Source organism: Thermobia domestica, chromosome 16, assembly GCF_964235325.1.
Source record: "Thermobia domestica chromosome 16, izTheDome1.hap1.1, whole genome shotgun sequence".
NCBI lineage: Eukaryota > Metazoa > Arthropoda > Insecta > Zygentoma > Lepismatidae > Thermobia > Thermobia domestica.
This window is the reverse complement of record NC_137469.1, coordinates 34,348,655-34,375,921: the sequence shown is the minus strand read 5'-3', so window position 1 is coordinate 34,375,921 and position 27,267 is coordinate 34,348,655. Positions and strand designations below refer to the sequence as shown.

The window sequence follows — 27,267 nt, the reverse complement described above, 5'->3', positions numbered from 1 at the left end:
AATTCACTTCCACCGTGAACTTGCGTAAGGACAGAGTGAACATGGGACCACCACAGAGCATCATAAAGGCGTGTATGCTGTACAAGTTCAAACTGGGGTCAAACGCTGCCGCAACGGAACGAAATATATATGCCAGGCCTGTGATAAGGGTATCGTGACTACGCCGACAGTGCAATGGTGGTTTAACAAGTTTAAGGACGGTGACGAAACACTCCAAGACGCACCACAGGCCGAAAGCCCAACACACGTAGAAAATGATTTAGAGGCAGCAATTGAGGCGAACAGCGGCCAGACATGCCAGGAACTGGAACTAGAATTCAGTGTGAGTGGAAAAACCTTTTGGCAGCTCCTCCATCAACTCGGGAATCACTACAAGTTGGGTCGATGGGTCCCACATGGTTTGACTCCGGGCCAGAAGGCAACGCGAGTAGACACCTATATTTCTTTGCTATATCGTCTGAGGAAGGAGTCATTTCTGGATAGGGTGTTGACATGTGATGAGAAGTGGATCCTGTACGGAGCTCCACGGAGCCATCATCATTTGTTAACATCTCATGAACTGGTTCCAAAACAGCCGAAACCAGCACTGCACCAGAAGAAGGTCCTCCTGTGTGTTTGGTAGACTATTCGCGCGGCATCATGTATCGGAAACTGCTACCAGCTGGTCAGAGCATCAATGCAATTGTGTGCTGTCAGTAGTTGAGCAATGTTCAAGAAAAACTTAAACTCTGGAGCCAGCACTTCTGAATCGCAAAAGGGTTCTCCTGTTACAGGACAACGCTCAGCCCTACCTGGCGAGGATGACCCGGGACACCATTCTACGCCTTGGATGGGAAACACTATTTCATCCGCCATATTTCCAGGAGAATGCACCATCCAATTATTACCTGTTCTTTTCCTTGGACAATCATCTTAGAGAACGCCAGTTCAAATCCCTAGTAGAGGTGCAAAATGCACTTGATACCTTCTTCGCTTCACGGTCTACCAAGTTCTACCGCGATGGAATTCATGGCCTTCCAGAATGTTGGCAGAAGGTCGTCGATGCTGATGGGGACTATTTTTGATCTTCTAGGTATGTCTTAGGTGACATATCGATGTTAGAAGGTTGCGAGTGAAAAAGCGTCAGAACTTTCTTGGTTACTTTTATGTAATAAATCAATTTAAATGAAATACTTTGTAGCAAGCCTCCTCTTGATTACCATCATCATCATAAATACTCTGCCATTAAGCTCACTTGCTCAACTAAGAAGCTTTCATGCTACACGGTTTTCAGCTAACCTTATTGCCTTGACGTACGATTTTTCTGTTTTGATATCGTCCACGAACCGTAGTCCCCTTCCTGTCGTTCCTGTCCCCACATCCTCTAGCACGCTCATCATGATACAGTTCGTTATACAGTAATTAATATTCAACTTGCACATAATGTAGGTGACCCAGCGCAGCGTACTTGCTAATGGTCTTGCCTTTTGTGCGAGAGGGCTCAGATTCGATTCCTGGTGAAGACACTCGGTCAAAAAAGTGTAACAGCTTTTCCAGACCAGCCATCTTGAGTGAGGTTTTGCCTGGATTTCCCTCATTCATACCAGGCAAATACCGGGATGGATCTAACATAATGGTCCCAGGCCACTTCCTTCCTTCCCCCATTTCTTCCTTCCTCTCCAATTTCTTGGGCAGTGTAATCGCCGAGGGACGTCAACCCTCATATGTAATGGACTGACATGACCATAGATACCGAAAGTCCAGATATCTAATCCTAATCAACCTGCACCTAAATAACACTACGAATAACTAAAGAGATTATAGGAATTGGGAGACCATTTGATTTTGATATGACGGTTACCATGTACGTATATGAGAAGGCTTTTTAACTTATAGAGTTACCTTTGTATTGTTCACGTTACGCCATTAATGAGTAATACGTAAAATATGGTGTATGTGTAACATATACATACATAGATACATTTACAAAATCTTCATTCCATTCAACTATTAGTCGACTAGAAAATGCAAACACATCTTTCACTATTATCAAAAATGTATCGTTTGACAATAAAACGAGCAAATTCCATGATATTATGAATAATGTCCATAGTTGTTTCAAGAATAGTAACGGGAAGGACAGACGTTATTGTTTTTAGTAGTGTACTTTATTTTTCGTCCTTCATTTGTTTTTTCCCCTAAAATGTCAACAAGACTACATATCGTACGAGGTAATCCGAACTCATCTGATCGGGATTAAACTTGGCATAGTGCAGGGTCGGATCCAGGACAGACTTCTGGGGGGGGGGGAAGGTGGGTTGTAATACTGCTACTTAGAGCTACTTTTAAGAGCTTCAAACTCTAGAATGGGTTTTATTTATATACATAAAGTAAGAAAGTTTCCTCTTCTGGGGGGCGATCGCCCCTTGGATCCGCCCCTGGCATAGTGTTAGATATTGAATCCTATATAAGTGTGTGAAATTTTATGTTTTCCAGGCTTTCGGATTTCGAGTTATGGCCAGTCAAATTTTGAGTTACATTTTTGAAAACAGAAACACAAACACCGAACTCTTCCGATAGGAATCAAACTTGGCATTATGGTCTGTTTGTTAGTGTGTAAAATATTACGTAGTGCAGGTTTCTAGTTCCTAAGATATGCACAATCAAATTTCTAAATCAATTCAATTGTATTAATAAAAACAAAATAAATACAGCTTAATAATCAAATGTCAATCTTGGACAGGAAAGAATAAAAATAAAAAATAAAATGAAGTACTTTTTTTTTTTTACACCTATATGCGTATTTCATGTGTTATTTTGTAATTCAAAATCTAATGCATTATCTCCACTGTTTTAATAGGGACATGATACAACATCTGCAGGTGTATGTTGGACTTTGTATCTCCTAGGTTTACATCCTACTATACAAGTGAGTATTGCTAGTAAATAGTGAACGAATTACGCTATTTCATAATACGAATATTATCACTGTAAACTACATTTACATTGCAGATAAATGCAAACACAGACATGTTTGATTCTCTTAAGATACTACATAGGTTGAGTACCGGTATAGCATTATTAAAAAAAATACAAAGAAATTAGTTTTTTCATTTTCTCGAAAACTACGCATGAGATTTACCATTTTGTTCAGCTCTATAAGATATATCATTGGCATATGTCTATCTTTGAACATTTCCCCCGTTAAACAGTAACAATATTGTAGAAATGTGTATCATTACTATATTTTGCAATTACGCATCATTAATCAGTGTTACTAAAACTAAATACAGTAATTATATATATATATATATATATATATATATATACAGGGTTTGTATGATAAGTAATGAGACCAGGTCTGGAAACATTGTTTTATTGATCTGATCTGTACAGGGACTTAAAAGCTTTCGAAGTACTCTCCTCTTGCGTCGATGCACTTCTGCAATCGATGTTTCCACGCTGCAAACGCCCCCTGGAAGTCAGCAGCCGGCATGTCCTTTAGAAATGTGGTCACGGCTGCTTGGATGGCTGTGACGTCTGCAAAACGGGTTCCTTTCAAGCGTGGCTTCAGCTTCGGGAAGAGGAAGAAGTCGGCCGGGCTCACATCTGGGCTGTAGGGTGGTTGTGGAAGGACTTCCACCCCAATCCGGGTCAAAAAGGAGGTCACTAAGAAGGCGGTGTGGGCAGGGGCATTGTCGTGATGCAACTTCCACCGGCTAGCGATCGCCGGTCTTTTCCGCTTGACGCTCCTGTGCAGTCTCTCAAGGACTTGTTTGTAGAAGGCGGCGTTGACGGCTTGTCCTTGGGGTACAAACTCCTTGTGGACCACCCCCACATTGTCAAAAAAAAACAATCAACATTGTTTTCACCTTTGACTTCGACATTCTGGCCTTCTTGGGGCGCGGGGACGCAGGAGTGTGCCACTCCGCGCTTTGACGTTTCGTTTCAGGGTCGTACTGGAACACCCACGACTCGTCACCTGTTATGACGTCATCTTCAAAGTTAGGGTCACTGTTCATGAGGTTCAACAGTTCCTGACAACAATCAACACGTCGTTGCTTTTGTTCGTCAGTCAACACTCGCGGCACCAGTTTCGCACAGATTTTTCTCATTCCCAATTGTTCCGTCACAATCTTGTGCACTGTTGTGTGGTTCATATCGAGTTCATCAGCAATCAATCTCAACGATAATCGACGGTCTGAGTTCAGGAAATCCCTCACTTTTGCCACAGTTTCGTCCGTAGTCACTGTTGTCGGGCGTCCAGCCCTCTCCAGATCCTCAACGCTTTCCCGGCCGTTCCGGAACGCACTGTGCCAACGAAACACCTGGGCTTTGGATAGGGCTTCCTCTTTGTAGGCCTCCGTGATGAGAGAAAGCGTCTGAGTAGCCGTTTTCCCCAGGCGAACGCAAAATTTGATCGCATAACGCTGTTCGATGGAACCCTCCATGTTTGTTGATTTTCCGCCGTGACAAGAATGTTCACAAGGGCTTTGTCCAAGGCTTGTCCGCGCTCCACTAAGGCTCGGAGCCAACTGACGCGCGGTGCGTTGCTTTGCTCGGACCCCCCCCTACATCCTCCATCACCGACAAACCCGCTCCAGCGACACGCGCGCCGCGGCGCGGCGAGTCTCATTACTTATCATACAGACCTTGTATATATATATATATATATATATATATATATGGTCTAGGAATTAATTCGTGCGGGTGGACAAGAGATGGCGCAACGAACGGAGCGTCCCACAGTTCCGTGTATCCACACATGTGTTGCAAACCCCTGTCATCGCGTATCGTTCGTAGTATAGGGCAGTGGATTAAAGCGTCAACAACACCAGTTTGTAGTGAAGTGAACATGGCGCAATTTGTGCCTGATAAAGTGTTTTTGCGGGGTGTCCTGCTGCATTACTTTAACATGCAGAAAAGTGCGACTGAAAGTCATCGTATTTTGGTGGAAGTGTATGGTGACCATACTCTAGCTGAGCGAACGTGTCAGAAGTGGTTTGCACGGTTTAGAAGTGGTGATTTCGGCTTGGCAGACCAAGAGCGAGCTGGACAGCCAAAAAAATTTCAAGACGAAGAATTGACAGCATTGCTCGAGCAGGATTCGTGTCAAACGCAGGAACAACTTGCAGCAGCATTAGGCGTTGATCAAACAACAGTCTCCAAACGCTTGAAAGCCATGGGAATGATTCAAAAGATGTCACATTGGGTTCCACATGAATTGAAAGACAGAGACGTTGAAAGACGAAAAACCATTTGCGAATTGCTGCTTCAACGACAGAGCAGAAAGGGGTTTCTGCATCGAATTATTACGAGTGATGAGAAGTGGATCCATTACGAGAACCCTAAACGAAAAAAGGCCTGGGTGAAACCAGGTGAACCAGGTCCATCACAACCAAAACGAGATATTCACTGTGCAAAGGTTATGCTGTGCATATGGTGGGATATGAAAGGTGTGGTGTACTATGAGCTGCTGCAACCGGGTGAAACTATGAATGGAGAACGTTATCGACGACAATTAATGCGTTTGAAGAAAGCTCTGGCCAGAACACGACCAGAATGGGAGAACAGACATGATAAACTTATTGTTCAACATGATAACGCTCGCCCACATGTCGCAAAACCGGTCAAAACCTATTTAGAAAATGTCGGATGGGAAGTTTTACCCCACCCGCCGTATTCACCAGACGTTGCTCCTTCGGACTACTACTTGTTCGATTGCATGAACACCGATTTGATTGGACAGCGGTTTACTTCTTCAGAAGATATCGAAACATGGGTCTCTGACTGGATCGCTTCCAAGGATGAGGACTTCTTTCGCCACGGAATCCGTACATTGCCTGGCAGATGGGCGAAAGTGGTGGCTAGCGATGGACAATATTTTTCTTAAGGTATTTATGTATTTTTTGTTTGTACTACAGCTTCAATGTGTGCGTACCAACCGCACGAATTAATTCCTAGACCAAATATATATATATATATATATATATATATATATATATATATATATATATATATATATATATATATATATATATATAGTAAAACCTGCCTTCAACGGACCCTTTATTAAACGGAAAACTGTCTTAAAGGGAAATATTTCATGGTCCTATGGATTTTGGAGTAAAAGACATGTAAAAGTCCCTTCATTAAGCGGAAACTGTGTTATGCGGACAACGGAAAGCAAAATAAACCTTTAACGGAAAATTCTGAGTTTCAGACTACATCGTTTAGAAAATTTTTAAACATCCTGTGAGAGGGTAAACATATACTGTCTGCGATAAATACTTCGTTCTTTTGTTAAATCTTTATGGGCAGTGTTGACCTTCGTCAATCACTACTCATATTCAGTTCCCACAATTTTTCACTAGTCCTACGTAGCATGTCAGCTGCCAGTCTTCTTTGTAGGCGTACTTCTGTTCCGCTTGTGTAGCAACTAGCGACAGTCAAAAAAATGAGAAGAAAACTGACAAAACAAAGTTCTAGAAAAAAGGAATTGAGGTAAAGCAGAAGTTGTATATCTACATCGCGTGTCGTGAAAACAAGGAGGAAAGAGTTCAGAGGACTTTCAAAATTCCAGAGAAAGCTTTTCTGTGTCCTGAAGTATACCGCAGCCAAGTAATAGCAATGTATGCAAAAAATCCTGCTTGACTATTGGGAAAAATAAAGGAAAGTGTGCACAGCATATTTTGTGTTTATTTTAAGTTTTTTTGGGGTATTAATCCGTAGAAGGAAAAAGTACTGTAATTGAACAAGTTGCGTACATCAATATATTTTCTCATTATGTCCGTTATAAGCATATATATATTTTCAACGGAAAGGTCTATCTCCACTAAGCGGAAACCTGTCTTTAACAGAAATTTTTGTGAGTCCCGCTCGATTCCGCTGAAGACAGGTTTCACTGTATATATAATTACTGTATTTAGTTTTAGTATATATAGCTAGTAGTTTTAGTATATATATATATATATATATATATATATATATATATATATATATATATATATATATATATATATATATATATATATATATATATAGCTTATTAGTATTTGTAATTAATTTCGAGATATGGAACTTATAGTCTTCTATTTTGGTATGTTTGCAGGACAGAGTAAAAGAGGAACTAGATGGCATTTTTGGACAAAATCTAGATCGGATGCCAACACTACAGGATCTTCAAGAAATGAAATATTTGGAGAGGTGTATTAAAGAGTCTCTTAGAATCTATCCAAGTGTTCCAGAATTCGGAAGAATACTTAAAGAAGAAGTCAAATTAAGTAAGCATATTTCTAAGTATATTGTTATAGGTGAGAATGGGGCAAAACGGGGAAGTATCACACCATGGATAGTGAGTTTGTTACAAGTGATCTCCCCGGCCCTCTCAGTTCTGTAAATGACGTCGTTGTGGGCAGTCTTGTCGCTGCATAAGAAGGCAAAAACTTATTTTTGTTCATTTTGATATTACTTTTGTTTCATATTCATAATGCGGTTAATGAATAAAATGAGCTATTAGTTTGACCTGCAGCGGTGTTTAAAAAGCACTATTAATGAGATAATAGGATAAGAATTCATTTGCTAACTTTTTTTTGTTGTTGTTGGAAATTCTATGTGAGATCATCCGAAGGGCCAAGATTGACTTACCTATGTAGAAGTAAGATGAGATGATACAAAATACTTATTAGCTCCCGATGTAAGTATACACCAGCGTATAGTTTCACTCAATGTGTGTATATGTACGTGGTACCATATTTCTCAGGGCTAGTGACGGGATCTGAACCAAATTCGGTGATCAAGTAGCCCATCGTTTAAGGAATAATGATCGCTATGTTTGCTGGTTTAGTTCGTCCGGGACAGCTTCTATGTGGTATTTTATTTCTCGGTAAGTACTGACTGAATCTGAACCAAGTTTGATGAGCCCATCGTCTAAGGAATAAAAATCAATCGCTATAATTAGTGGCCAAGCTCGACCAGGGACAAGCTCGGCTTGTAATTAATTAGTTAGGTACTGATTCAACTTTAAACCTACAGAGGGATGTTTAAATTCATAAGATGCAGAAAGTGGGTTTATTGCAATTTTGCAGGAGTTAAAGATGAAAGTAGTAATCGCCCCACTTGGCCTCACTTTTTGGCCCCTGGGTCCCTGCCTCAGGACCCATGGTCCCTGGCCGGGGTCAATGACCTAGGGGTACATAGGACCACCCCCTCTAAATTTTGGCAGGGGTACCATGGCCCACCCCCTAAATTTTGGCAGGGGTACATAGGACCACCCCCCTTAAATTTTGGAATTTGCCAAATCTAAAAATTTGGTATGGTAGCCTAGGACCATAGTATGTACCTCTATCCGTATTGGGGGTCTATGTCGTTCCCTTTTATGGGTAAAAAATTGCCAAAAAGTCAAATTTCGGGGGTTTTTGACCTAATTTATCCCCTTGCACGAGGTATTATTACCCTATATGGTTATATGGGCGTGTACAGGGGTCCATTCCCTTTCATAACATATGGGTATATTAATGCACCCATTGAAAAATTTGGGAGGGGTACCTTGGCCCACCCCTTAAATTTTGGAAATTGCCAAATCTAAAAATTTGGTATGGTAGCCTAGGACCACAGTATGTACCTCTATCAGTATTGGGGGTCAATGTCGTTCCCTTTCATGGGTAAAAAATTGCCAAAAATTCACATTTCGGAGGTTTTTGACCTAATTTATCCCCTTGGATGAGGTGTTATTACCCTATATGGTTATATGGGCGTATACAGGGGTTCATTACCTATCATAAGACATGGGTATATTAATGCACCCCTTTAAATTTTTGGGAGGGGTACCTTGGCCCACCCCTTCAATTTTGGAAATTGCCCAATTTCAACATTGGGTATTATAGTACAGGACCCTAATATGTACTATGATAAATTTGGGTGGTCCACCTCATTCCCTTTTAGGGGTAAAAAATTGCCAAAAATTCAAATTTCGGGGGTTTTTGACCTAATTTATCCCCTTGGATGAGGTGTTATTACCCTATATAGTTATATGGGCGTATACAGGGGTCCATTACCTTTCATAAGACATGGGTATATTAATGCACCCCTTGAAAAATTTGGGAGGGGTACCATGGCCCACCCCTTAAATTTTGGAAATTGACCAATTTAAACATTTGGTATTATAGTACCGGATCCTAACATGTATTATGATAAATTTGGATGGTCCACCTCGTTTCCTTCTAGGGGTACAAAATTGTCAAAATATAAACGTAAGCAATACGTTGTACCACGTGTTTGGTCTTTTGGCCCAATTTAACCTCTTGGATGAGGTTCTATTACCTTATATGGTTATATGGTTATGTATAGGGGTCTATTCCCTATCATAAGACATAGGTACATTTGTGCACTCCTTTAAAAATTTGGGAGGGGTACTTTGGCCCACCCCTTAAATTTTAGAAATTGCTCATTTTATATATTTGGTATTATAGTACTGGACCCTAACATGTATTATGATAAATTTGGGTGGTCCACCTCGTTCCCTTTTAGGGGTACAAATTGCCAAAATATAAACGTAAGCAATACGTTGTACCACGTGTTTGGTTTGACCTAAGTTATCCCCTTGGATGAGGTTCTATTACCTTATATGGTTATATGGTTATGTATAGGGGTCTATTCCCTATCATAAGACATAGGTACATTTGTGCACTCCTTTAAAAATTTGGGAGGGGTACTTTGGACCACCCCTTTAATTTTGGAAATTGCCCCTTTTACATGTTTGGTATTATAGTATAGAACCCTAATATATATTACTATAAATTTGGGTGGTTCACCACGTTTCCTTTGATGGGTACGAAATTGCCAAATTTTAGTACAACCACGTGTTTGGTTTTGGCTCAATTTATCCCCTTGGATGAGGTCCTATTACCTTATATGGTTATATGATCATGTATAGGGGTCCATTCCATATCCCCTTAAATTTTGGAAATTTTCCAATTTAAGCATTCGGTATCATAGTACATGACCTCAACATGTATCATGATAAATTTGGGTGATCCATCTTGTTCCCTTTCATGAGTAAGAATTACTAAAATATAAACATAAGCAATATGTTGTACCATGCGTTTGGTTTTTGGCCCAATTTCTTCCCTTTGATGGGGTTCTATTACCTTATATGGTTATATGGTCATGTATATGGGTTCATTTCCTATCATAAGACATGGGTACATTGACGCACCCCTTGAAAAATTTGGGAGGGGTATTTTGGCTCATCCAGTCGGTTTTAGAAATTGTTTTAATATAAGCATTTGGTATCATAGTACAGGACTTCAATATGTACCACTATAAATTTGGATGGTCCACATCGTTCCCTTTCATGGGTAAAGAACTACCAAAAATCGAATTTCGGAGGTTATTGACACCTATTTAGCACGTTATATGGTTTATTACCTTTATATGCTTATGTTCCCTTTTAAATTTGGGAATTATCAAATAACAAAATTCGGTAAACGTTTTCTAGGACCCATTGGTGTTCCTCTTATGGCCAAATATTCAAAATTTAAATGTTATTGACCGGTTTTATTATTGAATAAGTACAGGATTTATTACTTTTTTTCATAAGACACAGGTGTATTTGTGTACCAATCTTAAATTTTGGGAGGGGGTACATTTCTTATTGTCGTATCAATAATTGGTAATTGGATAGTATATCATTCATTGGGTAAATCATTGTGATCACGTGATCAGTTATTAACCTATGATGGGATTAGGAGTCCAGGACATTGGTACATTAAAACTTTGTAGTATAATTTAAGAATGCGTCATTGGTTTTAATTATTCACGCCAAATATAAACGTAAGCAAGACGTTGTACCACGTGATTGTCCTTGATGAGGTAGTGTACAGGGATTCATTTCCTTTGTTGTGGTACTTCTTAAGTTTGAGTACACACACACTTCTAGAAAACAGTTGGTTCTACTCAGGTAAACAATTGACGGACATTATTGACCTTATTGAACATATAATGATATGATTAACTCTAAGACTTAGGTATATCAAGAGAAGTATTCTTTAAATTTGGGAATGGTGATAAACAGAATTTTAACATAAGGTGCGAAATTTGAAACAATACATTGAACTTTAGTCACAGCTCATAGTCTAAGATCATTGGTGGTGATTGATTTGAAATCTGATAGCTAACCTTATTGAATCTTATGACTCATAGACGAAAGGCAATACATGCTACAACACTGGCAAAGTTATTGTTAATGCAATTTGATTGGTTGATCACTATCTTTCCTGCAATCTGATTGGTTGATCACTATCTTTCGTGCAATCTGATTGGCTGATGATTTTCAAATCTTTGCTGTATTCAGTTTTAAGTTTTGTTTAACATTTAAAAATCTTGGTTTCGTTCAACATTTTGCACTCACTGATAAATATGATCAAAACCGTTTATTTGTTAATCGAATAGTTAAAAACCGGATAAAGTTTGACGGTTAACCGTGAAACGTAAAATTTTTTTAGTTTGAAATTTTTTTTGCTTGAAATTTTTTTGTTTGAAAATTTTTTCGTTTCCAAATTTTTAAAATTTTTTCGTTTGAAATTTTTTGTTTGAAAATTTTTTCGTTTGAAATTTTTTGTTTGAAAATTTTTGTTCGAAAATTTTGTTTAAAATTTTTTGTTTAAAATTTTTCGTTTCCAAATTTTTTGTTTGAAATTTGTTTCAAAATTTTGTTTGAAATTTTTTTCGCTTCAAAATTTTGTTTGAATTTTTTTTTGGTTTGAAATTTTTTGTTTGAATTTTTTTTTCGTTTCAAAATTTTGTTTCAAAGATTTTTGTTTGAAATTTTTGTTTCAAAGTTTATGCACCTATTAGTAAAGAACCGGAACTGTTTAGAACAAAAACATCTGGCAACATTGTGGTGCAATAGTACACGTCAGAACATGATAATGCAACGTCATCAGTTTTGCATCATATATAAGTATCGTTCGAGTTAGTATTCATGATAACGTCATCATGGCTACTTGTCTGCAGTTTCTAAACACACGTGATGTGATGAAATCATTTACCAAGATTACTGATTTACAACAGAATGTACCTTATAGAATCTTAGCTAGCCAAATGATCCCTACAAAGTTTGGATTAAGAATCGTAGTGAAGCTTGAAAATGATAAGAATATAATTTTACCAGCAAGATATTTACCCATGGAACCATCAAAACAAGAAGAACTGCTGCGTTTCTTAAATACTGTATCTGTATCTTTATGTTACAAAGGATTCTTGGGTCGAAGTCATCAACTTGAATTTAGTACACAGCCAGATTCGTCAGCCATTGTGATGAAATCATGAATTCAAACGTCAGCACATTAGACATAGTTGTATGAATGTGGTTGGTCGGCATGACGTCAGCAACTGTGATGAAATCATGAATTTAAACGTCAGCACATTCCTTACCAATGACGTCAGCAATAATTATAAACCAGCAAATACAGTGTCATCCCACGAAATCATTTGAGCAAGTGCTTTTCAGGAGGAAAGATGTGTACTTCTAACGATAAAGAGTTCATCTTCGCAAGCTATTATCCAATAAATATATTTCAAACAAAACATGTGATGATTGGTATCAGTGCTAGAACATTTGAACCTGTGATTCGATTGGGCAAAGCAGAACAATTTGGTGTACAACTGACCTGTGAAGAATGGCAAATATTATGTTCACGAATCGACCAAATGAACGATTATTTTCATGATGAGCTAAATGTGACCATAGTCAAATCATTAGGCTCAAATCATGAAGTGGTGCTGCGTACAGTCCTCGAAGAGAAGATGGTGCTGTTACGTAAAAAGAGTACATTCCATGTCCCTCGTAACATGGTGTATCTAACACAAACTGAATGGAACAAATTCATCAGCGTATTTCAGTGTGTTAAACATGCAGTGGAAGTGTGCAACAAAACTAGTATATTCCTGAAAAAGTACTATTTTCAAAAATGTGTTATGCATATTGTACAACATGTATCTAGATATTGTGATGGTTGTCAACATCGTTCGTGGGTGCATAACTGTATTGATAAACAGTTTATTTGTGATCAAATGGACATTGAGTTTCCACCAATTGATATTGCATTAGACCTTAAAAGACTTCAACTGGAATTAAAATTATATGCTAAAGACAAACTAGTGCAAGAAGTTCAAAATACATTGTATCGACAATATCCAGAACCACTATCTGGTATGGATGTATGTGGAGTGTAATAAAATGATCCATTTCAATGAATTGTGTTTTTTCATTTCAAGTACAAACCCATATTCTGACGTGTACTATTGCACCACAATGTTGTCAAAGGTTTTTGTTCTAAACAGTTCCGGTTCTTTACTAATAGGTGCATAAACTTTGAAACAAAAATTTCAAACAAAAATCTTTGAAACAAAATTTTGAAACGAAAAAAAAATTCAAACAAAAAATTTCAAACCAAAAAAAATTCAAACAAAATTTTGAAGCGAAAAAAATTTCAAACAAAATTTTGAAACAAAAAATTTCAAACAAAAAATTTGGAAACGAAAAATTTTAAACAAAAAATTTTAAACAAAATTTTCGAACAAAAATTTTCAAACAAAAAATTTCAAACGAAAAAATTTTCAAACAAAAAATTTCAAACGAAAAAATTTTAAAAATTTGGAAACGAAAAAATTTTCAAACAAAAAAATTTCAAGCAAAAAAAATTTCAAACTAAAAAAATTTTACGTTTCACGGTTAACCGTCAAACTTTATCCGGTTTTTAACTATTCGATTAACAAATAAACGGTTTTGATCATATTTATCAGTGAGTGCAAAATGTTGAACGAAACCAAGATTTTTAAATGTTAAACAAAACTTAAAACTGAATACAGCAAAGATTTGAAAATCATCAGCCAATCAGATTGCACGAAAGATAGTGATCAACCAATCAGATTGCAGGAAAGATAGTGATCAACCAATCAAATTGCATTAACAATAACTTTGCCAGTGTTGTAGCATGTATTGCCTTTCGTCTATGAGTCATAAGATTCAATAAGGTTAGCTATCAGATTTCAAATCAATCACCACCAATGATCTTAGACTATGAGCTGTGACTAAAGTTCAATGTATTGTTTCAAATTTCGCACCTTATGTTAAAATTCTGTTTATCACCATTCCCAAATTTAAAGAATACTTCTCTTGATATACCTAAGTCTTAGAGTTAATCATATCATTATATGTTCAATAAGGTCAATAATGTCCGTCAATTGTTTACCTGAGTAGAACCAACTGTTTTCTAGAAGTGTGTGTGTACTCAAACTTAAGAAGTACCACAACAAAGGAAATGAATCCCTGTACACTACCTCATCAAGGACAATCACGTGGTACAACGTCTTGCTTACGTTTATATTTGGCGTGAATAATCAAAACCAATGACGCATTCTTAAATTATACTACAAAGTTTTAATGTACCAATGTCCTGGACTCCTAATCCCATCATAGGTTAATAACTGATCACGTGATCACAATGATTTACCCAATGAATGATATACTATCCAATTACCAATTATTGATACGACAATAAAAAATGTACCCCCTCCCAAAATTTAAGATTGGTACACAAATACACCTGTGTCTTATGAAAAAAAGTAATAAATCCTGTACTTATTCAATAATAAAACCGGTCAATAACATTTAAATTTTGAATATTTGGCCATAAGAGGAACACCAATGGGTCCTAGAAAACGTTTACCGAATTTTGTTATTTGATAATTCCCAAATTTAAAAGGGAACATAAACATATAAAGGTAATAAACCATATAACGTGCTAAATAGGTGTCAATAACCTCCGAAATTCGATTTTTGGTAGTTCTTTACCCATGAAAGGGAACGATGTGGACCATCCAAATTTATAGTGGTACATATTGAAGTCCTGTACTATGATACCAAATGCTTATATTAAAACAATTTCTAAAACCGACTGGATGAGCCAAAATACCCCTCCCAAATTTTTCAAGGGGTGCGTCAATGTACCCATGTCTTATGATAGGAAATGAACCCATATACATGACCATATAACCATATAAGGTAATAGAACCCCATCAAAGGGAAGAAATTGGGCCAAAAACCAAACGCATGGTACAACATATTGCTTATGTTTATATTTTAGTAATTCTTACTCATGAAAGGGAACAAGATGGATCACCCAAATTTATCATGATACATGTTGAGGTCATGTACTATGATACCGAATGCTTAAATTGGAAAATTTCCAAAATTTAAGGGGATATGGAATGGACCCCTATACATGATCATATAACCATATAAGGTAATAGGACCTCATCCAAGGGGATAAATTGAGCCAAAACCAAACACGTGGTTGTACTAAAATTTGGCAATTTCGTACCCATCAAAGGAAACGTGGTGAACCACCCAAATTTATAGTAATATATATTAGGGTTCTATACTATAATACCAAACATGTAAAAGGGGCAATTTCCAAAATTAAAGGGGTGGTCCAAAGTACCCCTCCCAAATTTTTAAAGGAGTGCACAAATGTACCTATGTCTTATGATAGGGAATAGACCCCTATACATAACCATATAACCATATAAGGTAATAGAACCTCATCCAAGGGGATAACTTAGGTCAAACCAAACACGTGGTACAACGTATTGCTTACGTTTATATTTTGGCAATTTGTACCCCTAAAAGGGAACGAGGTGGACCACCCAAATTTATCATAATACATGTTAGGGTCCAGTACTATAATACCAAATATATAAAATGAGCAATTTCTAAAATTTAAGGGGTGGGCCAAAGTACCCCTCCCAAATTTTTAAAGGAGTGCACAAATGTACCTATGTCTTATGATAGGGAATAGACCCCTATACATAACCATATAACCATATAAGGTAATAGAACCTCATCCAAGAGGTTAAATTGGGCCAAAAGACCAAACACGTGGTACAACGTATTGCTTACGTTTATATTTTGACAATTTTGTACCCCTAGAAGGAAACGAGGTGGACCATCCAAATTTATCATAATACATGTTAGGATCCGGTACTATAATACCAAATGTTTAAATTGGTCAATTTCCAAAATTTAAGGGGTGGGCCATGGTACCCCTCCCAAATTTTTCAAGGGGTGCATTAATATACCCATGTCTTATGAAAGGTAATGGACCCCTGTATACGCCCATATAACTATATAGGGTAATAACACCTCATCCAAGGGGATAAATTAGGTCAAAAACCCCCGAAATTTGAATTTTTGGCAATTTTTTACCCCTAAAAGGGAATGAGGTGGACCACCCAAATTTATCATAGTACATATTAGGGTCCTGTACTATAATACCCAATGTTGAAATTGGGCAATTTCCAAAATTGAAGGGGTGGGCCAAGGTACCCCTCCCAAAAATTTAAAGGGGTGCATTAATATACCCATGTCTTATGATAGGTAATGAACCCCTGTATACGCCCATATAACCATATAGGGTAATAACACCTCATCCAAGGGGATAAATTAGGTCAAAAACCTCCGAAATGTGAATTTTTGGCAATTTTTTACCCATGAAAGGGAACGACATTGACCCCCAATACTGATAGAGGTACATACTGTGGTCCTAGGCTACCATACCAAATTTTTAGATTTGGCAATTTCCAAAATTTAAGGGGTGGGCCAAGGTACCCCTCCCAAATTTTTCAATGGGTGCATTAATATACCCATATGTTATGAAAGGGAATGGACCCCTGTACACGCCCATATAACCATATAGGGTAATAATACCTCGTGCAAGGGGATAAATTAGGTCAAAAACCCCCGAAATTTGACTTTTTGGCAATTTTTTACCCATAAAAGGGAACGACATAGACCCCCAATACGGATAGAGGTACATACTATGGTCCTAGGCTACCATACCAAATTTTTAGATTTGGCAAATTCCAAAATTTAAGGGGGGTGGTCCTATGTACCCCTGCCAAAATTTAGGGGGTGGGCCATGGTACCCCTGCCAAAATTTAGAGGGGGTGGTCCTATGTACCCCTAGGTCATTGACCCCGGCCAGGGACCATGGGTCCTGAGGCAGGGACCCAGGGGCCAAAAAGTGAGGCCAAGTGGGGCGATTACTACTATGAAGACGATAGCGCAATATACATTTCTTAAAGTGCAGTTTCATTCCTATCAATAGATGGGCGGGTCAAAGAAGGTAACGCCTTCTCTTGGGCCAGTGAACAAAATTTATGTATAGTAAAAATGTATTAGGAGTGGGTATCAGGAATTATTTATTTATTTTTATTTCCATTAATAGCTAAGAATGTGATGAGAAATGAAGTGATGGTACAATAAAGTGTTGTTCCCATCTTGTCTCACTGATCCGTAGATTTTCCTTAAATTCTCAAGTTCATTTCGTCTTTCCTTGTCAAAATCTACGTCTCTTCCCCATATAGCATCACAGCTCATATAGCGTTACTTCCCCATATAGGGTTTTGTAAATCAGTACTTCTACTATTTTAGAAATTAATTTACTTCTTATGAAATTGACAATCGTATGATAAGATTTGTTTCCGAATTTTATTCCATCCTGTATGGAAATCCGAATCTATTGTTTGTATCTATTCGGTAGCACCTTCAAATCTTTTGTCTTCAATTATTAAACCTCTTGTTTTTCTCCCATCTGATCCTTGTTACTTCCATATATATATATATATTGCTCATTCATTTTCTTTGCTTTTCTTGTCAGCTCTTTATACGAGGTGCTACCCAAAATATCCGATAATTTTCTTACCGGGAATCATATATATATATATTCCACTCTAATGCTATGTGTTCTTCTTAATATTGTTATTCTCTCTCTGAGTTAACTTTTTACCAGAAAGTGATCAGAATTCACTACGAAGGGGTGGGGCCACCGAGTTTAGATCCCTGAACCACGTAACTCTTTTTAAATAATATATTTGTGTTTCGTTTGCACCAGAAGCGCACTGAGGGGAATCTATCCCCCCTCCAGACTCTCTCAATCTTTTCGACTTCGAATCCGTCTCATTTGAATATTTCTGGATACACATCTGGTGCTATATTATGGGGCGTTTACACTTGGTCGATTTAGTCGCACGACTAAATCGACTCGCTGCATTTGCCACTAAATCGAAGCAACTAGGCCGAATCAGATCGATGGATGTGTTCAATTATTTCAACCACAGAAAATAGAACGTCTTTCAATTCAGTTGCCTGTCGATTAGTCGCCTTCGATCAACAAGCGATTAAGTTGAAGTCCCGTTTACACGGTCGATTAAGTTGAAAGTGACGTCAATTCAACTGAATCGAACGCAAATCGACTAAGTGTAAACGCCCCATTACAGTGACGATATCAGCTACTCTTTTTGGGGGCACATGATGAGGTAGGGACGTTTTTTGGGGGGGGTTGATATTTTTTTAGTGTACCGAAAAGGATAAAATATCTATATATCATATCTGGGGAACAGGGACAGTTAGGCTCGAGGGGGGGGGGGAGATTTTCATCTCTGCCGTCGTCATTGCTCAGGTGTATCAAATATTTCCCATTATATTTTCTCTCTCATTGTGGAGGCACTTTATGTAATTGATCTCAAAATATTTATGATTAGTTGCATATGGTACATAGAAATAAAGATTATTTTACATTTTGATCTATGGAAATAAAAAGACTTCTACTATTAAATACAATTAATTTTTATTATTATTATTTTCTTGCAGAAAATTATACTTTGCCTGCAGGGACAACTCCTGTTGTGATACCTTATACATTACACAGGAATCCACAGCTTTTTCCAAACCCAGAGGAGTTTAACCCCGATAATTTTCTGCCTGAACGAGTACAAGGACGTCATCCATATTCTTACATTCCTTTCAGTGCTGGGCCTAGGAATTGTATAGGTAAGAAGTGCTAAAAAATAATGGTATTAATATTTTTTGACTAGATCACTCTATGGTTATACGATTAAATAAGATAAGGTCACCATAAAATGTATGTAGTTATTACTAGGATCAGGATTTGTATTCAAATAACAAAGGTGTCCAGAATGTGATCATGACGCAAAATATGTTGAAATGACAGAAAATTGATGGTTAGCCAATGCACACTTTACACTACGTTGGACCAATGTATTTTTGTCATTACCAATTGCTAACTACGGATGTCATTCTGTACTAGTCTTCGCAAAAAGTAATTATAATTGCTATGCTGATTATTGCAAAATAAATCGGAAAGTTTGCGTTGCGTTGATGCCAACCGTTACGAAATGTGCCCGCATGTCAACTTTTAGCCTACATAGAACCTATCAAATGTGTTGATCCGGTAGTGACATAAGAACCACTTCTTGATTTTAACGTTGATCAATATATGGTGAAAATTATAACAGGTAGCGAGAAGCGGTTCTCGGCAATCGATTAAGCGTTTCAATAATATATTCAATCTCTACTCTAATCTCTCTCTATTAAAACCGAATGTGGCAGGAAATAAACTATTTCTAGTTTTACCGTTTGTCGCTGTGGAGACAATAGATGGAACTGATTTCCTGCAATCAATTGAGCGTCTCAACATCACATTTCATTTCCATTCTTAAGTATGTACTGAAACCGGAAATGGTAGAAATACACTACGGCTTCCAGTTTCAATATCGATCTACATAAAGTAAAATCGTTAAGGGACCGTGAGAGGTGGTTTTTATGGAATAGGTTCTAAAGTAGCTGCCATCTTCTCTTAACCCAGTATTCAATCCGGAATTGGTACAAATCAACCACTTCCGGTTTTAACATTGATTGTTATAGAATGAAAACGGTAACATACAGCGAGAAGCGGCTTTTTGCAATTGATTAAGCGTCCCAACAATATATACAATCTCCATTCTAATCGCTCTCTATTAAAACCAGAAGTGGCAGAAAATCAACTAACTCCTGTTTTAATGTTGATCTTATAGAGTGGAAACTCTAATAGGTAAAAAGCGGTCTCTTGCAATCAATTAAGCGTCTCAACAACTCATTTCATTTCCATCCTTAAGTCTCTATGGGAACCGGAAATGGTAAAAAATCTACGACTTCCGGTTTGAAAATTGATCTACGTAGAGCAAAGACGATAGGGAAAAGTGGTTGTATGGAATCGATTTAGCGTTGTAAGAGTAAGTACCAGTTTGTCACTCAACACTCTATTCAAACCGGAAGTGATAAACCACTTCCGGTTTTAACATTAATTGTTATGGAGTTAAAACGGTAACAGATAGCGAGAAGCGGTATTCTGCAATCAATTAAGCGTCCCAAGAATATATTCCATCTCCAATCTAATCTCTCTACTAAACCGATAGTGGTATAAATCTACTACCACTTCCAATTTTAATAATAATATAGAAAATATCACACCATACAAACCAAACTTCTTCAGGGTGCGTACACATGACACTAATTTGTTTTCTATGTGTTGATTCTAAGATGAACACTTTAATTATATGCTCATACTAAAGTTATACTTAATACCAGATACATTTAATAGCCTGTAATAATGTGAATTTCATTGTTACAAAGTACATGACCCAGATTTCGATGGACAATTTGGTGCCATTTCGAGAAAAGGATCCTATATTAATCTACTTCTTTAGTGGGACCGCCTATAAAGCTTTCGAAATAAGCCATCAAAAAATTCTTGCTGAATATTCATTTCATACGGATTAAGAGGGGAAAAGGATTACTTTTTAATTGCATTTTTAAGATTAACAATTAATTACTGAAAATTTTAACGTATTAATTTAATCGCTAAATTTTAACGAACTAATTACAATCCTGCTTATTTTATAAATGTTTGCAAATTCTTGGATGTGATAACTCTAGGCCTATATTTAAGTACTTGCGTATTCAGTTAAAGTGTGCAAGATAGTTACGTCTGCGTTGTAATGTAGTAATATATTTAATTTTAATTTCAAGAGAGAAGAAATTTTTGTAGTTACTCTATTTGTAGAACTTCTAATAATTTACCTATGATTTCTATAATGTATCTGGTATCGACAAAAATCGCTTCTCTCCTTTGGAATCGAACAATGGACACCTATGACTATATCCACTCAGAAACTGACACAAAAAGCGAACATTCACGTTGTTTCCATCTCATAGACTACATCTAAAACATTCAAACATCTCATTAAGAGGTATTCACTGAGTCATCAGCAATGTGCTCTTCCATTTTCATCGTGTCATTTCCTCTCATGGCAACTGCTCTTTGCACTACAGTTGAACAGATTGCAACTATGATTTTCGTAAAATATCGAGACTGCAACATAGCATTAATTTCATGAGTTATTTATTAAGGTGATTATTATTATTAAAAAAAACTCATTTGGGTCTAGAATTCCTAACTGAAGCCCGATTTTCATGCGGTTTGTGGCAAATGATCAAGAAAGGATGAGAGATTTATGGAACTATGTTTACTAAAATTCATCCCGGGTGATATCGACCACACCTCAAGAAAAACAGCAAATATTCGCCAGTGTACCGTACAATTGGAATAAGGTTTTGGATTTTTGAAGCGAAATTGCAGAATACAAATTAAGGGTTAGTGGTAACATTCATAAATCACATGTTGAATAGCTATAGCCGGTTTCTTGAGACAAACAGCGGAGAGATTCTTTTGGCGACCTAAGGAGTCGATAACTTACATGAATGACATCTTCCACAACATCCTCCTGCAGAGTCCGATGCTTTCCTGTCTCACTCAGAAGCAATCCTGTTTCTTCCAATTTATTCACTAGCGGCCATTTTATGTTCCTGTTTGGGGCAGAACACGAAGCATATTTGTTTCTAAATGCCCATTGCGTAGCAATAACAAATTCCGTTCTCCTGAAATCTTTAACGATAAACTCATGTTGCTTCAAAGAGTACACTATTCTCACTATGTCCTCATCGTATACAGTAGCACAGACCTGCACAGCACAATTCCCAATACAACGGCCCAGTTTCTTGTTCTTATTGACCTTGGCGAGGTTGCCATCTAACGAAGAAAACTCAAATCTCCACATCGCACCGCACCTCATTCCAACTGTAAGGTACACTGGCGAATATTTACTTTTTTTTTCTTTCTTTCTTTCTTGAGGCATCACCGATATTACCTTGGATGAATTCAAACCTGTAAACATAGTCCCATACATCTCCCATCCTTCTTTGCCACAAATCGCATGAAAATTGGACTTCAGTTAGAAATTCTAGACCCAAATGAAATCCGTGTTAAAAAAAAAAAAAAAAAAAAACACTTCGTAATAACGATTGCTGAGCATAAGACTAACGCTTCTATGGAAACTCTGGAAAACTGATTTCCATACTGCTTTGGTTTACTCCTCAGGTCAGAAATTCGCTATGTTAGAGATGAAGGCCATGGTCTCAATGGTGATCAGAAACTTCGTTGTTCGATCCGTTGATAAGCGAAGTGATGTTACTGTCTTAGCTGAACTTATTCTTCGACCTAAGGAAGGAATTCGAGTTACTTTGGAACCACGAACTTAGTGCGGACAGATTATTTCTCTCTAACTATTAAAACACCTCATCTAACTATTAAGTACCTCTCGCCAATATTGTTTACATCGAAAAATGTATAGAAATTAGAAATGATAAAATACTTAACAATTATTACTTTCATTTTATTTTAATATAGCAAGTTTGCATTCAGATATATACAGAAAGTGAAACATAAGAGTTACCATAAATCATAATGGATTTTTAAATACAAGCATGTAATCCATTCAATCACACTTCAATAATAGTGTTAGCAATTAACGCATTGCAATGATGGAGCCATTGTTGTTAACACACAGTAAGTATCGGTGTTTGTGTGAAGGTTTTCTTCTATTTGGTTTATTACTTCCTTAAATGTATGATTACAGCTATAAAGAATTTTATATTGCAGAAAACTTAAAATATTTTATTATTTTATATTATTGTTAAGATCTCTAGACATAAGCTAAATTTTTCGAAGTTTAAACAGGATAAATATACATTTAGAGCTTTTTTTTTATCTTTGGGAGTGCTACGGTATACATCAAACTTTAGTTCGACGGCAAAATTTGTACATTTAAACGTTGGCACTTCCTAATTTTCAAATACAAACTGGAGAAAACAGCAGAAACTTCTAACCGGACACATTTTTGTCTTTTTCAACCTTTTTGTGTGAAGAAGGTGAAATATGGTAAAACTTTAAAACAAATTTATTGAAAGAATAATTAAGAATAAATAGGTATGATAATAAACGTGGAAGGGCCAACCCCAAAAGATGAGATATAACTGACCATATTATTTCATTAAGTAATTTTACGATTACGATCATTTCTGTTATTCAATAAGCGATTCCTTACTCATGAAACAATAGCACACGTCGAGAAATTATAACGTAGTATGTTGCGATACTTTGGACGCAAAGAGACCTAGTTGAACTGAAGGTCGAACACACATAACCGAACTGTAATTCTGTCGATAATTTGCTTTCATCTTTGAACCAATAATTTAAATTTTCACAATTGATTGTAATAAATAACATATAACTTAAAATGTGTTTTCAATTACTGATAAATTTTATTAGGATTATTAATGAGTGACAGAAATTGATAATTGTTCTTGATGAGTGATAAAACTGATTACCATTTCCCATGTTGATTAATAAGTGAAAAAACTTACTAGGTTTACTGTTATTAATACGTGATAAACCTTACAATCGTTTCGCCTTGTTTATTGATAACTGTGACACACCTGACAATTGTTTTACCACTTCGTCACAGAAACGTCTTGAATCTTCCACTTTTCATGTAATTTTAACGAATTTATCAGCTGCTTTTCAATGATTTATCCTCACGTCACAACTTACAAACCTTACTAGTTGTTGATTTTTGGCACATATTACAATTCTTTAATGTTCAACTTCCATAACAATCATTTGAAGTTACACTTACCTCGTATTTATGCTCTTATTTCACTTCCCTTTGGACTATTTCCTTCAATTTATTTTGTGCATGTTAAAAAATATGCTTCTGTTCGTTTTCTTAAATTTATTAATATGCAATTGGTCCTTCAAGTTTCGATCTCTATATCCGACTTTGAAAGTTACTTCTATTATTTTGAATTATAGCATTTATAATGTTTAAGAAATAATGACAGTTATGTATTATTTACAGAACTAATTTCATTCTGAAACTTTATGCGATTGTTCATGAATAGACTCCGGACGGCCATATATAAGAAAGTGATCCTAACTTTCACCTTTTCCATGTTCTTAACGTAAAACGTATGAAACATTGATACTTCATTAATATTGTTTGGGATGATACTTTCCGAACATCTCAACAACGATATTGAAATATTTCAGAAAATTCTATTATACTTCAGACAATTACATATATATATTCCTCTAACGTCATCTATGTTGTGGATGAAACATATGAAGTCAATTACTTACATATATTGAAAAAAAAATGTTCTTATACATTGTATGCATATTTTTTTAAGATGAGTGCTAGACGGTTGCACAAAAGACTATTAAAATCTATGCTTAATGGATTAATTCAAGTCTGCTTTTTTAGTTGATTTCTTTGTGTTCTCAACGCCCTAATTATTGTGAAGGCCCGTGGAATATGGTGCAAAATATATACTAATCAAGACCAATTTAGGGATTCAGCCCGAGTCGCCATTAAAAAGATGTTCACGTGCCTGATATTTCTCTTAAAATTATTTTGACGTGAACCAGTGGCGTAGCACACTTTTGCGGGCCCCCCCGCAAAGTATAGAGAAGGGGCCCTAGTTGTAAAGCCGACAGAAGTAAGGTTGAAGCTCTACTTCTTTAAATCTTTATTCATCGCAAGACTTCGGGGCCCTGTATACCTCGAGGCCCTCCCGCACTGCGGGGGTTGCGGGGGCAGCTGCTACGCCACTGACGTGAACACACACACACACACACACACACACACACAAACACGCGAATCTTAACTAAGTATCATATGAGGTTGCGAGAAGAGAAGACAACCGGCCCTATGAGACAAAATTTTGGCCGAGTAAAGGAGAACTAGTTTTTCCTGCTATTTCAATGTAACAGTACAAAAGATGCACGAGATTGTCTCTGCGCTCGCCCTTGTTTTCTGTAGTCTTTCTAGGATTATACAATTCAGTCTTTGTGTGTGGGTCTCTCTCATTTCTAAATTACATTATTTTATCTATAGGTTATGATAAATCTTTGAATGTTGACAGATTTTCAAGGTGACAGTATATTCGAAACACAAATATAACATGGCATAACTACTTTTCTTCCTTTATTATTCTTTGGATATATCTTATCCGCCCCATTATTAATATTTTCTTACTAAATCGTGTTACTTTTAACGAGTACGCAACATTACTAGCCCAGGGCCTCCAAACACATAAATCTGAGCCTGATATTAACACATCCTAGTGGTGTATATTTGTGCGTAAGGGAAATTCGCAGTAAAATCCCACCCTCTTTTGTTATAAAGTAGATCTAATAGTAAATATATAATAGTACGGTAAAAAATAAAAAAAATAAAAAAAATATATGGACATATCATTTTCAGCTGAATTAGGCGTTATAAAGTTACCGTCCCCTATTTATTACCTAGAATAGTACATGCAAGGCTCTTACTATTCACTTTGTAGCATTTTCAAAGTCCTAGGCCATTATGTTCTACAAGTTATAATATTGTATTTTGATTTACAGTTATTTTGAATAGATAAATGAAAATACTCGACCGACTCTTAATAGGTAACAATCTTCCCTTTACCATCTTTCTGAATATAGCCTTAAATTTGTCTATATGTAAAACGGACATACTATAAATCGAACACGCAAGAAAAAAAATCGTAATTTCTTTTCTGTAATTGTATATTTGTTTTGTTTCAGTACTGCGATAATAGTGACAACACCGCCTCAAAAATCTTTCTTCCCTAATACAAGTTCTTGTAACAATAGATTTTGAATAGAGGGGCCAATTTGGCCACAAGGGAAGATATTCTCTTTACAGAGGTATATGCAATTTAATTGATAAGCTCGTCCAGAATATATTAATAAAAAAATATAACAAAGCACAGCCATATCAGTATATCTCTTAGTTTTCATAGACAAAAGTGTTTAAAACAAAGACCAGAATTCGACTTTGTAGTGTTTTCACTATTACTATTTCCTAAGTGTACACTTGTGTTTTTTTGTAACTTTCACTCAAAACGTGATTAATATTCGTATTATTCGATCGGGAACTAACGTATGTTATAATCAAACAGTTTTTCACGAAGCAAATTCTGCACGAAGAGGTGTTTCTGCTATTTTCTCCAATTTATACTTATTTCAATATCACCTGCATTGACGGAAACAGTATAAAAATAGATATGTTAATTCTTTTTTGTGTTTCAAGAAACACACTTGGCACATTTTTTAAAATCTTTTCTGTATGAAAAAAAAATCAGGGTAATGTTGAAACAAGCGATTTTTCTTATGGTGTCTCAAAAGAATATGCTAAAACTTATGTTGTTAGTAACTTGTTTTCATGTAAATAACTGACCTACGCAATTTTAACTTCAGTATCAATAAAGTTTTTTAATATTTTGTATGTATAGTTTGACTACAGTATCTATAATATTGTATCCTGTATTCACCAAAGTTACCCCACCAGTCTTTTCATTGTGGATAGACACGTTAACTGCAGCGTTAGCACATCTTCAAACTAAAGTACTTATTCTATTTCTTTCGCGTGAGTCAATCATAATACGTTGACTATTAAATAACATATAGAAAGCATATTTTTTCGTTCTGACTGTTATATTGCATAATTCACCCTCGTTTCAATGTACTACGTGCACAAATGAATTATTTGTTACAATACAGCATCTAGTTGGTATGCAAACTGAATCGAAAGATACTACGTACGCTGATCAATAAAGACTGATCATCAGTGTTTATGAGGTGAATACAACAGCAAGGCACAGAAAACGAAACACGTCTGTGTACTGGGAGAAGTGATGAATAGATCGAGCAAGTTTGAAGGCCATTACATCAGGAATGTGACCTTGACAGTCTTTCAAGCACAGGTAGCTTTAGTTTTGCATAAGGCAACATGGAAGTGACACGCGAAGAACAGTACAGAAATTCTGTTGACTATCTTGCAAACATCAACGTTCCGTGTGTACCCCATCCTCTATATGGCCCTGATTTAGCACCTTGTGATTTCTTTAGTTTTCCAACTTTGAAGAAACACCTCCGGGGACGGCGTTTCCCATTTTCAGGGGCAGTGGTAAAAGCCGCG

General features: G+C 36.6%; 1 protein-coding gene across 1 annotated transcript in view; it reads left to right on the top strand.

Moving 5' to 3' along the window:
- The window catches only part of LOC145672988 (cytochrome P450 4C1-like), a 66,604-nt gene extending 40,032 nt beyond the window's left edge, over nucleotides 1–26,572 (top strand). Inside the window, exons 9-12 of the mRNA XM_081742282.1 lie at nucleotides 2,840–2,908; nucleotides 7,091–7,262; nucleotides 18,695–18,874; nucleotides 22,320–26,572. Coding sequence (XP_081598408.1) covers nucleotides 2,840–2,908; nucleotides 7,091–7,262; nucleotides 18,695–18,874; nucleotides 22,320–22,480 — 582 coding nt within the window. The 3' untranslated portion in view covers nucleotides 22,481–26,572. The remainder of the gene's footprint in view (nucleotides 1–2,839; nucleotides 2,909–7,090; nucleotides 7,263–18,694; nucleotides 18,875–22,319) is intronic.
- The last annotated feature ends 695 nt before the right edge of the window (nucleotides 26,573–27,267 follow it).